Here is a 12,953-nt window from a genome sequence, read left to right on the forward strand (position 1 = left end):
TTGATCCATCACACGTGATTCCTAATAGTGAAATCGAATTATAGCCAGATTTATCATATTCTGAAGAACCAATGAAAATTTTGGCTCAGAAAGTCAAAGAAATCCATAATAAATTAGTACAGTTGGTGAAAGTCTTGTGGCATCAACATGGTATTGAGGAAGCTACCTAGGAAACGGGAAAATATTAAGATCATATTAAAATTTTATTAAGAAATTTTGATGTTTAAATAGTTAATTAAGTAAAAGGATTAAATCATAAAAAGTGTAAAAGTTGAGTTCTATTAGTTAAAAGGATCAAATGGTTTTAGAAATGAAAGTTAATGGACTTGAATGGTAATTGTACCATATATGATGATAGTGGATGTACATGGATAAGTTTTAATGTAATTATGATCATTTTAAAAGTTAATTAAGTAATTTGATAATTAAGTTAAATGTTAATTAAATAAAAGATGAAAAGAAACTATCATTAAGTAATTTGATAATTAAGTTAAATTTTAATTAAATAAAAGATGAAAAGAAACTATCATTAAGTAATTTGATAATTAAGTTAAATGTTAATTAAATAAAAGATGAAAAGAAACTATCATCTTTTTCATTTTCTTCTTCCTTGACCTAAATCACCATTAAAAGGGGGAAGCCTTGGTTTTGATTTTCTTCATGCATGATCAAAACTTGGATAAAAAAGACATTGACCGAGGAAAAGGGAAAACAGTAGATTAGTCCTTATGTGTTGATTGACATTAAATAGTTGATAACTGTTGCTAACATTTTGGAAAGATCAATCAATCGGCTCATGTTATCCACCAAAGTTGGTAGTTTTTGTGTCTCTTAGGGTAGTGGCATGTAAATGTGGCTAGATGTGTTAGTTTGATATACTTTGACACTTTATTAAACTATGTCATTAGGTACTTTAACATATTTGTAAATAGGTTCTCTTTTGTTGTGATTAGAATGGTATGAAGATAAGTATTTGTAATATGTTTTAGTGTATGTTTGAACTAGGTTACTATGCATGAAATGAAGCAAGATTGATATGTTTTGATAGTTGATGTTTTGATATAATTGTGGTGTCTTTAAATGACACATTGGTTAGTTGAATTAGGTTGTTGAAATGACATTTTGATGCAAGTTTGAATAATGCTTAAGTACCTTAATTGTGATCTTAAATAGGTTGAGAGTATATGCATGAAATGGTGTTGTAATAGTTTGATTTTAGGTACATTTTGGGTTCACACGGTCTGAGACACGGGCGTGTGACTTAACCGTGTGAGACACACAGCCTAGCGACACGGCCGTGTGCCATTTGGGGTTTTCAAAGGGAAAAAGTTAGTGAGCTACATGGCCTGTTACACGAGCATGTGGGGCAACTCAAACAGTTACACGGCTTGGAACACAGTCGTGTCACATGGCCATGTGACCCTTCTCAGGGAGTTACACGGGCGAGGACACGGGCTAGTACATGGCCGTGAGTCCCTAGTTCGAAGGTTACATAGCTTGAAACACTGGCATGTGTCTCAGCCATGTGAGGCACACAGCCTGGCCACACGGTCGTGTGACCCTTATTTCCATATTTTTGTGAACTTTTGTTAAACTTTCCAAATGTTTTCATTTGAGTCCCAAATTATTTCCAAGTTATTTCTATGGCCACGAGGGCTCGATTAAGGGACGATATGTATGTGAATGATTGGTTTATGATATGTTTATGTTATTAAATGAATTTAACTTTAAAGGTTCCTATTGTACGGTAATGATCTATAACTCTAATCTAGTGACAGATACGGGTTAGGGGTGTTATAGTGCCAGTTTGGTGTGTTGGTTAGACGATCTGAGTATCCATCCGAGTCTGAGAAAAGTTAATATGGATTGTATAATGTAACTTTGTGAACGATATGAATGTGAATAGATTGTACTATTTGAATGATTTGTACTTAAATACGAAAGAAATGTTGAAATCACACAGCAAAGTACACAAATGAAATGAAATTGAGCCTTGGGGGCCGAATACAGATTCATATGAGTTGGTAGACTCCAAAAACGAATGAATTATGTGATATTATAAGTGGTATATTGGAAATAAGACTTATAATTGAATGTTTTGACATTGGTATATTTGAAATGTTGTTATTATAAGTATAATGAAATGTCTATATAGATTGAATTGAATTAGAAAGAATTGGTGTTAGTTTTGTACACTTAATATGTTTATATTGAAGATGCAAAGCTTGGTAACTCCAAGTTCTAAGTATATGGTTAATATTTGCATTTAGTTAAACATGTTTACCTTATGATTGATTTGTTAATGTTTATATTATATACTTGAATTATAAATGTACCATAGAGCCTATTGCTCAATGTACGATTTGTTTTCTCGGTAGGTAGGAGCAGGTGTTTCTTAAAGCCCTAAGACTTGAAGCCAGCATCCAAACAACCATTTATGGCTCAACAAACTTCGTACATTGTGTTTCATTTTGGTCTTAAGGAATGTATCTAGGGGATACTTTTTCTAATGTCTAGAAATTCTTTAAAAATAATTTGTATATATGTTGTGATTTTATGGAAATGATATAGTCATACATATAAGTGAGGTGGATGTTTTGGTAACTATGTTTTGGCATATTTGAATGCATGAAATGGTCGAATTGAGGACTTGGGGCTAAATGTTGGTTAATATGCCAGGTAGGAAGCTTTGGAAAATAGGGACTTAGTGGTTTGTTACCGTCATTGTGATACTATACCCTCAATGACACTATACCAACCTTGTTTTATTATGAAAACTTTGCAATTTGGTCCTCGAGTTGGGAAGTTTGGCTATGTATTCAAAATCGTGATACCAAGCCTTAGAAATCGCAACATCCACCTGACATACTTTGAAAAAATTTCAATTTAGTCCTAGTTCGACCTCGTGATAGTATTGAGCTTTCGTAAGCTTGTATATGACCCAAAATTGATTATATATTATGTTTTACACTTGTAGTACTTATAAGTTAATGGTTAATGATGAAATTTGTTTCTAATCAATCGTAGTTGCTTCGACAACAAATGTGACATCCTAAAGCTCAGGCCCGACGATCAGGTTAGGTATGGGGTGTTACACCACGGGTCTCTATCGAGACATTCTGTTCATATCCTCCTTTCATCATCTCAATTGATGCCTTCAAACATTGGCTCGAATACCAACTATCATGGGTCCAAAACTTTATTCTAGCAAACCACATGGCCTTAGGTGATCTGTTGGGTTGGAATCCACTTAAGTTAGCCTTACTCTCGAAAAATGAGAATTCTCGCATAAATTCTGTAACGACTTGATTTTCAGCAATACCAAAAAATGTAGTTTCAGAATCCCATTTCCGTAAACCAAGCCTATATATAATAAATATGAATATTTTTGGAGATAATATAAAAATATATTGAAGATTGATCGAGAATTTTGATTGAATTAATAGTTAATTAAAACTCAGGGACTAAATTGTAAAAGTCTAGTCGCTATAGAATTTTAATTGAAAAAATACTTGAGATTTAAATTGCAATTAGCCAAAGGTTCAAAATGGTAATTAAATCGTTTTTAATTATGTGATAGTGGATGATGATGGGGAATTCCACTAAGCTTTATTAAAAGGTTAATTTTGTTAAGTAACTTATAATTTAATTAAATAAATAAGGTTAAATAACATCTAATCAATATATATAGAATAGAAGCTAGTGAAAATCTCTCATCTTCCTTATCCATCCTAGGGTCCACCATAGTTAAAGATTGAAGAAAACTTAAAAAATTCTCCTACCATTCGGCTATCAATTAGGTAAGTAAATTAGGCTATTTTCTTATAATTTTTATAGATTTGAGGTCGTGGGAGCTTGATTTAACTAGCTCATGTACCAATTTGTGAAGCTATTAAAGTTTAAGAAAGTTTTCATTATTAATTTCTTGCAAAATTATTCTTCAAATTGATAGATTTTAAACTTAGATTATGAAAAAGACTAGATTGTAAAGTTAATTTAACTTGTTTTTAAATTTATTTTATTAGGGACCAAATTGAATAAATTTTAAAATTGAAATGAATTTATGTTAGATAAAATTATAAGGTCCCTAATGAGAATATGTGAAATCGGATTTTAATTTGAAGCTAGGAATCAAAAGTTATATTTATCTTGAGTTTAGGGACTAAATTGACTATAATGTAAAATATGGGAAAATTTGAAAATTAAAATCATATAGGATCATTCATATCATGGCATAGTATGAAAATATTTGGTATTGACTAGTTATATAAAATAATTGTATTGATCAAGAGTTGGATCAAAGTAGAGCTCATAAGGGAAAAGCTAAAATTGTGGAGTAGTATTTGAAGTATCCACTTATTACATATTTTGAACAAGTTCACTTGTATAATATGTGTGTTTATGTTTTATTTAATATATGTGTAATGCCCGATTTCAAGGGGTGTCGAAAATTATGGTTTTAGAACCTCATTTTCGTAAATCGAGTCTGTAAATATTAAATACTTATTTATTATTTTTATTTATTCTTTGTTCTCAAATTTCTTCTTTTATTCTTTTCGTTCTCTTTATTTCTAAATTTTTTTATTTCTTTTTTACAAGTTAGATCTAAATCCTTCTTTCTTGTGTTGAACAACTTAAATACGGTCTTGGTCTGTTATTCTTTACATGTTCTAGCCAACATTATGTCAAACTAAGGCTTGCTATTATGCTTATATAAGAACAATGTAAGTATAGTATTTTCCATTTGAACTTACTAAGCATTTTAAATGTTTACTCTAGTTGATTCCTTCCCTTGTAGATCACCACTTTGCAGAACTTGTTGAGCCAGATTAGCACGAAGCACATACTATCAATGAGACGATAGAATCATGTCAATTTTTTTTCTAAATATTATGACATGTATATAAGGGTACCTTGTGGTGCAAATTGTCATTTTGAGTTGATATTTACATAGTAATGTGGTGATGGTTGAACTTGAATGCTTAACTTAACATATAACCTATTGATGCATGATTTGGTTAAGTTTGATGCCATTAAGAATGATGATCTTAAACTTGTATGGTTTAATATGTTAAAGGTTGCAAGTAAGCTAGTTGAAATAGCTAGATTGATGAATGATTTATAAATGGTAAGTTTGAATGTTAAGCATGAAACATAGCTTAGTGCATACTTTGGATAGTTCATGTCAAGTTCATTGAATTGCTCAATTTCCAAATTTTATAATGAAACATGTTTGAGTTGGTAAAGGAAGTGTTTTGGATATGAATAGTTAATATGGAATTAAATATGCCTAAATGATGAATGATTAAGTTATATGATATTGAATGCTCGATTTAGATGATTATTCACTTGAATTGGTTTAGATTGGCATGATATAATAACATTATACTTGTGAAAGGTTGAATGAAAACATTTAGGTGTTGGTTTGAAAACAAGTGTATTAGTACCAAATGGGATTTTTGCCAAAACAGGGGCAACGTCGCGACCTTGAGTCCTCGGTGTTTCGACATGGGTCGACAGTGACTTATGTCATGACATCAAGATGCTTGAAGTAGCGACGTAACTCACTGAGTTGAATATAGCGACGCCAACCCGAGATTTTGAAAACTTTACAATTTGGTCCTAATTCAACATTGGGTTAGCAAAAGAGCTTCGTAAGATCGAGTGGGACCCAAATATGAACATTTTGCATAGTATGAAAGTGGTTTACACTTAATTACATGCGTAAATGATTGTATGGTGTATAAATATTTGAAGTTGCTCTGGCAACGAATGTAGCATAATGTAGCTCAAACCCGACGATTAAGTTGGGCAAGTGGTGTTACAAATTCTCTAAGGCACTGAAGAAAAGCGGAAGCAAACTCGAAAAGGCTAAGGGACTTGAATCGAATAAAAGAGCCGCGGAGAAATAGCGCACACCAAGTGTTTGAGTAAATGCTCAAAAAAGTATTTTATTACTTTGAAGGTTTACAACTGAGTGATTCCAAATAAGGAGGAAGGTCTTTATTTATAGTTGAGCTCCCTCAAATCCAATGGTACAAATTGACTTACATCAATGATTGAGATCAGACCTATATGCAATTGAGAGTTTTTATGGATTTAATCGTTATACATCTTTATCCTTTAGGATTTACAATAATTACCCTAGTAACTCTAGTTCTACTAGAGTGTTTCATTAGGCCACCAAGACGTCAAGTAGATGAGCTTCTCCATACGTTCCACTAGTCGGGTCAATTCAAACGGGTCAAATGAGCTCCATTTAATCAGTTGACCTCTATGAGACATTTTTGCATAATGGTCACGAGCTTTAATCCGTGGCCTGTGTCACTATCGCCCTGAGAGTGATGTAATATGATTTTAGTATGTCTTTAAAGCCTTGAAAATGCTAAAATTGAATAATGAAAATTTTATTAAGTTTTAATATCCAGTATGGTGACATCTCTTATCCGTGATAGTCACCAGACTTACTATGTCTCTTTAGGGTTATTAAAGTTCAAAAATTTTGAAAAAAATAAAGGCATACTGATAAAAGGCACACTTGAGCCTCCCTTCTCTCCCATTTTTCACGTTTACTATAATCTTAATGGGAATTTTTATTATAATTTTACTTTTGTAAGGTTGAGGAATTTATTGTGAATTTGGATGATTTCGAGTTTATAATAAAATTAAATTTTTTCTGACCAAACCACAATTTGAAGAAATGGAAAAGAAATTGAAGAAGGAAAAGATGGGTTAAAAATAAAAGTCACTGATTCCAAGTTATTATTTTCCACTTCAGTTCTATTTTCACCGACTGGCCGCGGAAAAACAACATCCATTTCTATCAAACAAACCCATTTTTTTTTCAATCGTCAAACAAACTGAATTTAGATAATAATATACCAACTTTAAATTTTAAAAGTAGTAAGTTTAAAATTGAAAGTAGAAAAAAAGGACAAAATCTCTGAATGTTTCATAAACACAATTTTGTGTGAACTTTCATTTTATATATTAAGGGATAGTGATTTTTTTCAAAAATTTGTGGATTATTTTTTAATGTGTGGGATAAATTTTTTATTTGTGAAATTTATTGATGATTATTTTATAAAATTTATTAATATTTTTATATTTGAAATTATTTGATTTAATTTATTTTATATTTTAAAATATTTTTAGGATAAATTTTAAAATTATACATGAATAAATTTTAAAATTATACATGAATTTTGATTTAATGTGCAAGTATGTACATGAATTTTAATTTGGTGTTATTATATACGTTAAGCTCTAATTGTGATTCAAATGTATATTTAAAACTTTAATTTTGATTTAATCCTACATATTTAAAGAAATAAATACATCAATTTATTTTTATATTGATTAAATACAATTATTTATGTATGTAATATATAAACATAAAAATAATGTTGTATCAATAATTATGTTAATAATTTACGAGAATTGAATTAAATCAAAATCAAAATTCATATATACAATTATATAATATATAATTTTAATATTTACCCTATTTTTATATATTAAACATTTTATGCAAAAATATTTGTGAATTCAAAACGATACAATGGAATAAAACATCGCATATCAGTTTCAATGAAAAAACGGTGCTTCCATATAGGGGTGAGTATTCGATCTAGTCGAGTCAATTGAGTCAAAAAAATTTCGAGTTAGTTGAGTTGACGAATCATATTCTAACAACCGAACTCAATTTGAATTTTTTTCGAATCGGATAGTATCAAGTCAAAAAATTTCGAGTCAAGTCGAGTCGAGTTAACGAATCCTATTATTTATATATATTTAACTAGCAAAAGAAGTATAAAATTATTTAACTACATAAACAATATAATGGTTTTACCTTTTTAACTTAATGAGTAAACATTTACCAAAATAACGCAATTTTGCCTTTTAATTTAATGGTTTTAACTTTTAACTTTAGAAAAGGTAAACATTTATCAAAATGATAATTTTGTCTTTTCTTATTCAAATTTTTAGATAACTCAAATTGTGTAATTTATATTCGAATTAAACCGAAAAACTTAATTTTTTATTCAAATTGATTAAAATAACTTTAACCATTTAATTTAAAATAACCAAATTTTATTCAATTTTTCGAATTTAATCGAATTTTACTCGCCCCAAATTCCATAAATGCAGTTGGGACTATCTTGCTAGATATAGAAAATGAACGGTTAAGATCACACTTTACAATCTGCGGAATCTCCCATCAGATTACAAGATCGAACGGCCGGGATCACATTTTACCTCCACTGGATCCCACATTCACCAGGAAAAAGATTGTTATATAAAAATATAATATGCTGCTTCCATTTTTCCTCTCTCTCGCAGCAGAACAAACTTCATTTCTTCGTCACCAGAAGAAGAAAAAGAAAAAAACAGTTTCCTTAAATTTTCTAGGAAATTTAGAGAATGGATGATTACACGAGAGAAATGATGGATTTGAAAACCCTAGTTACACGAACCCTTGAGAAGAAAGGGGTTCTAGCTAAGATCCGGGTAAGAAAAAAAACTTATTATTATTATTTTGGTTTTGTTAATAGAATTTTGTGATTGGTTCTCGTAATCGTGAAAGAATAAAATAATTTGGTTGAAGAATTTGGCTTTCTTAAGTTGTAGTTGAGTAAAAAGGTCCTCTTTTGGCTGGATCTCATGTTCTGAATGATTTTAATTTTGTAAAACTACGTATTTTTAGTATTATTTGAATGGGTGAATTGGGTTTTTAGATCTTTAGCTATTAATGTAGGACCCGCAAGTTAAGATTACATAGTTTTTAAGCATCTAGGTGTGGTTTTATTTGGGGGAATGTTAGAGAAATTAGAAATGCAATTTTTGTTTTTCTGAAGTACTGAGGAGTGAGGAGCAGGGTAGGAAATTTGCAATTATTTTTGTTTAGTTATATGCTGGAAACTTTGAATGTGTAGTAGTGTCTTTGGATCTGGGTATTCTGCATATTTTATTTTCATGCGCTTTAATTGAGCAAATTTGCTGATAATTTCTTTGAAATGTATTGGATTTGTGGAAGGTACAAAATGGGATTAGTGCACCATTTAGCTGCTAATGAAAGGGTTAACTACTTTCGAGTAATTGAAGTGGGAACAGTTTGCTAGATCGGGAGTATCTACTATTTATATTTAATTTGGTTTTGGAAGACTTCAAATGAGCTGTTCCGAGTTTTGATTGTTTCTAAAGGAAATAGAGGAGAAAGTTGTCTCCTGAATTTTCAGGGATGTTGAGCCTAGTTAATGACACTGTTAAATTCTCTCTTGTATTTCGAAGTGCTGGAAATTTGTTTCCCTTGTCTATCTGTGTAGGGCTCCTAGACAGGGGATGAAAGAAAAGAGGGCCAGGGCAAGGGGCATATCAAGTGCCGATCTAATGAAGCCATAATTAGTAGTGTTATTATCTTTAAATGATTGCTGCTTGTGAAGTTTTGGAATTAAGAAAGCTGTTTTCTCCTTTGAGCATTATGTTTCTCGTTTTTCCTCTTTGTTTTGTAATTTTAATTTAATTGGTATTTCAGTTTCCAATGAATTATGCACTTGAATTGCTTTTGGTTAACGATTCTTTGTCACCCCTTTTGGGTTTTTGCTAGGCTGAACTTAGAGCAAGTGTCTTTGAAGCAATAGAAGAGGAAGATCGAGTCATTGAAAAAGAAGAAGGTTTACCTCCTGCATTATTGGGAAGTTGCAATGATCATGCTAAACGACTTCATGCTTCTCCTTTGGGTCTGTCTATTAAACTTTTAAGCCTTATTTTTATAATGCTATTTGAAGTTATTTAGTAGCCTGCATGTGATTTGGCTTCTGGCTCTTATGTTATTCTTACTTGAGTGTCATCCTTGGGTATGCATGTGTGCCTAACATGGGTGTGGCTAGGTTTTTCCTAGTTGTGACATGTATTTGAAGGATTCTCGAAGGTCATATCCCCGTATCCATGTACCGGACATGATTGCTGGATACGGATACTTCTAGAAAACTGAAGAGTTGGAGCAACATAGACTGGCTCTCCTTTTATTTTTTAAAGAAAAGGCTAATATCTAGTTTTCCTTTTGTTCCTTAGGACCAGAATTTTCCCTATGTTTATTTAGATAGTTAATCTTACTTCTTCATGGGCTATTATTTGCTGGTATTAATTGACTAACAAGTCCAAGATTGTTTTGGTACCAATTTACATGCACCTTGATATATCAATTTGTTATATACTTTTTATGTTTTTATTTTTGCATCAGTAATCTTTAGAATCTATATCTGGCTTGCTTGTTGCTGGTCCTTGAGTATGGTCTTTAAAAAGTAGTTCATTTCTCAATTGTTAAGTCATGCTCTTTTTGCATTTGTTATGTTTTGGAATCTTCTCTACATCTGCCTTTCCTGTTCTTCTGTATGATAATGTGCACCTTGAACTTCCAAATGCAGGAAGACTTTTAACCGCACTAATATGCGAGTACTTAGACTGGGCGCAACTAAATCACACACTAAAAGTTTATCTGCCAGAATGTAATTTGGTAATCAAGTAATTTTCAGTGTATTACAGTTATGAATATGATCATTGCTTTATGGTTGTTCTTTTCATTGGTTTTATTTCTTTGAAGCTTACTAGTGAAGCATTGGATATTTGTTCTTTTACGTTGTAGCAAAAAGATTCTTGGAAAGCTGAGTTGGAAGACTTCAGTGGCAAAAGTGGTTATGATCTCAACAGAAACGGGAATAGTGGACCTGTGCTTTTGGATGTTCTTGAAGGCTTCTTGAAGTTTGACGTTAGTTAATCTCTGTTGTATATATGTTTATCTATGTTGCTTGGGTGTTAGTGTTGGATAGTAGTATGTGTACGGCTTAGGAATATTCATTCTTTTTAAAAATTTTCCATTTATAAGGAGTTTTCTATCCCTATATCCATATCCAAAAGTGTATCTGACTAAGGTTTTGCATTTTAATGTTCCTGAAATAATTTTTCATGGAAAATTAATGGCTCACTGTTGCTGATGACGTTTCTAGAACATATCACAAGCTAGGGGAACTGGAAGGAGACTACAAGAAACTGAGCCCTCATCTAGTTTAGAGTCTCGAAACACAAGAAGACCCTCGTCATCAACTGTTTCTGTTGGCTTACCCCCATTAGGGAGGTGCTGGTCTAATTTCACCTCCTTTAGTTATGATTTCTTCATCTTTATTACTTTCCATTTTTGTTCCAGATGCTCCTAAAAGCTGACTGGTTTTGCATTTTGTTTGTCAGGCCAGCTCCTGTTTCGCATTCATCTGGTAAGTGACTACCTAATGTATTGGTACGAAACACACATCTACGTTATTGCTACTTTTTCTCATTTAATACCTTTGGCAAATTAGACAGGAGAGCGGGATCCTCTGTGTCTGGTTACAGGAAAGACGAGTACAGTTGGAGGTATGATGATGATACCCCAGAAGATGTGATTCGAGCTTCAACTGCCTTGGAAAATCTTCAATTGGACAGAAAGGCCCGGAATCTTAGTACTTCTTGGCGGTTTGTTCCTCAACTCTTCTAAAATGAAATTTTGCTTCCTGGTTTCGATCTTGGTTCACAGAACATGCTTTTTAATTAAAATAGTCCCTTTGCAATCACCTCATTCTTTAAACAGTGGCATGCTATTTTGCATTATTTGTTGCAATGCATTCATCACATTTCTTTCTTCATGGTAAGGACACTTATACTGTAGTTAATAGATTTTATAGCATTCTTGTCTCTATTCGGCACACGTAGTCACAAGAAAAATGAATATGCATTTCATGGAATAATGGATGTATATCTGCGGCACCTTTTAAGCTTTTAGATGACACATTGATTTGCTGAGGCCCAACATTGTTCGGATATTTGGTATGAAGATGAATTGCAGTATCCTTTACTTGTTTTATACTCAGATCCGGAGCAGTAAGATGAATGCCTTTGTGAAACCTTTTGTTGCAACATGGTGTCTTTTTTCTTTAAGTTTTGAAATTGGTTTTCATAAAACGAGTCATGTCTTGTGCAACTATAGAAATATAAGAAATATCTTATATGCTTAGCCAGAAAATATTGCAAGTAATATCTGCTTAATTTGGTCATCAGGCATGCCAGTGATGGAATGAGTGAGGATGATGGCAGGGCCGATCATATGTAGTGCCGAACAACATATGTTGCATTACGGCATGTTTAGTTTAGCATGTATTTTCGTCAAGTTTTCTCCGAACCAAGTTTTTTCTTAGCCATAAGAAAGAAGGAAATGAAGTTATTATTGTTATATAATTGTGATGTGGTTTAGTGTTCTCTTTTGAGCTTTCTTTCCTTCTATGGTACTCCGACTCTGGATTGAGTGTCGGGTACTAGATTGCCACTCATGTTAACATTTTCAAAGTTTTTCCATGTATTTAGAGGGCCATAGAAGGGTTATATCCTCATACTGATGTCTAGATGCCCGTCAAATATGGGTGTTGGACACTGGTATATAAAGAAAAATCAAGAGTTGGAGCAGCATGACTTTTCTCTCACTTATTTAGTACTCAGTTGCTTCATTTAGTGTAGACCTTTTCCTGTATCAGCCGTTTGAGGGTTTTAGTGGATGGTTAGATCATTTTATTTTTTCAGGCTAAAATCTACGGCTATTAGATAATCTTTGATGAACTTCATGATAATTTATTTTTCTCTTCTTTAATCAACACGAAAAGACGCTATAGCTTTTAATTTAGGTTAAATGACAAATTAGTCACTAACAATTGCATGTTTTGTCAAAATGGTCTTAATTATATTTTTGAGCTTTTTTGGCCATTAACTTTTAACTTTCTTTCAAATAGTTTTTTCTACTAGATTTGATAAAAGTACCCTTAAGACCTTAAGAAAGTTAAAGGGATGATGTGGAATTTCATATGTTGATTATTATTATTTTTAATGAGATGTAATTTATTATTTAGGTACTTAAATAAGATAATTACATG

The 12,953-nt window shown here is 31.9% G+C and overlaps 1 protein-coding gene across 1 annotated transcript; it reads left to right on the plus strand.

Moving 5' to 3' along the window:
- Positions 1–8,295: 8,295 nt before the first annotated feature.
- Positions 8,296–12,613, plus strand: LOC108457675 (protein TONNEAU 1a-like). Its single transcript, XM_017756746.2, has 8 exons — positions 8,296–8,511; positions 9,608–9,740; positions 10,428–10,516; positions 10,646–10,768; positions 11,007–11,134; positions 11,245–11,270; positions 11,355–11,508; positions 12,091–12,613. Exons 1-8 carry the CDS (start codon positions 8,425–8,427, stop codon positions 12,140–12,142), a joined length of 792 nt encoding a protein of 263 aa, XP_017612235.1. The 5' UTR covers positions 8,296–8,424; the 3' UTR covers positions 12,143–12,613.
- Positions 12,614–12,953: the final 340 nt, after the last annotated feature.

Source organism: Gossypium arboreum, chromosome 4 (assembly GCF_025698485.1).
Source record: "Gossypium arboreum isolate Shixiya-1 chromosome 4, ASM2569848v2, whole genome shotgun sequence".
Classification (NCBI taxonomy): Eukaryota; Viridiplantae; Streptophyta; class Magnoliopsida; order Malvales; family Malvaceae; genus Gossypium; species Gossypium arboreum.

Coding starts and splice junctions, on each gene's coding strand:
- LOC108457675 (XM_017756746.2), top strand. CDS start 8,425: ATGGATGATTACACGAGAGAAATGATGGATTTGAAAACCCTAGTTACA. Junction 9,741..10,427: donor ACTTCATGCTTCTCCTTTGG/GTCTGTCTATTA, acceptor TTCCAAATGCAG/GAAGACTTTTAACCGCACTA. Junction 11,509..12,090: donor AATCTTAGTACTTCTTGGCG/GTTTGTTCCTCA, acceptor TTTGGTCATCAG/GCATGCCAGTGATGGAATGA.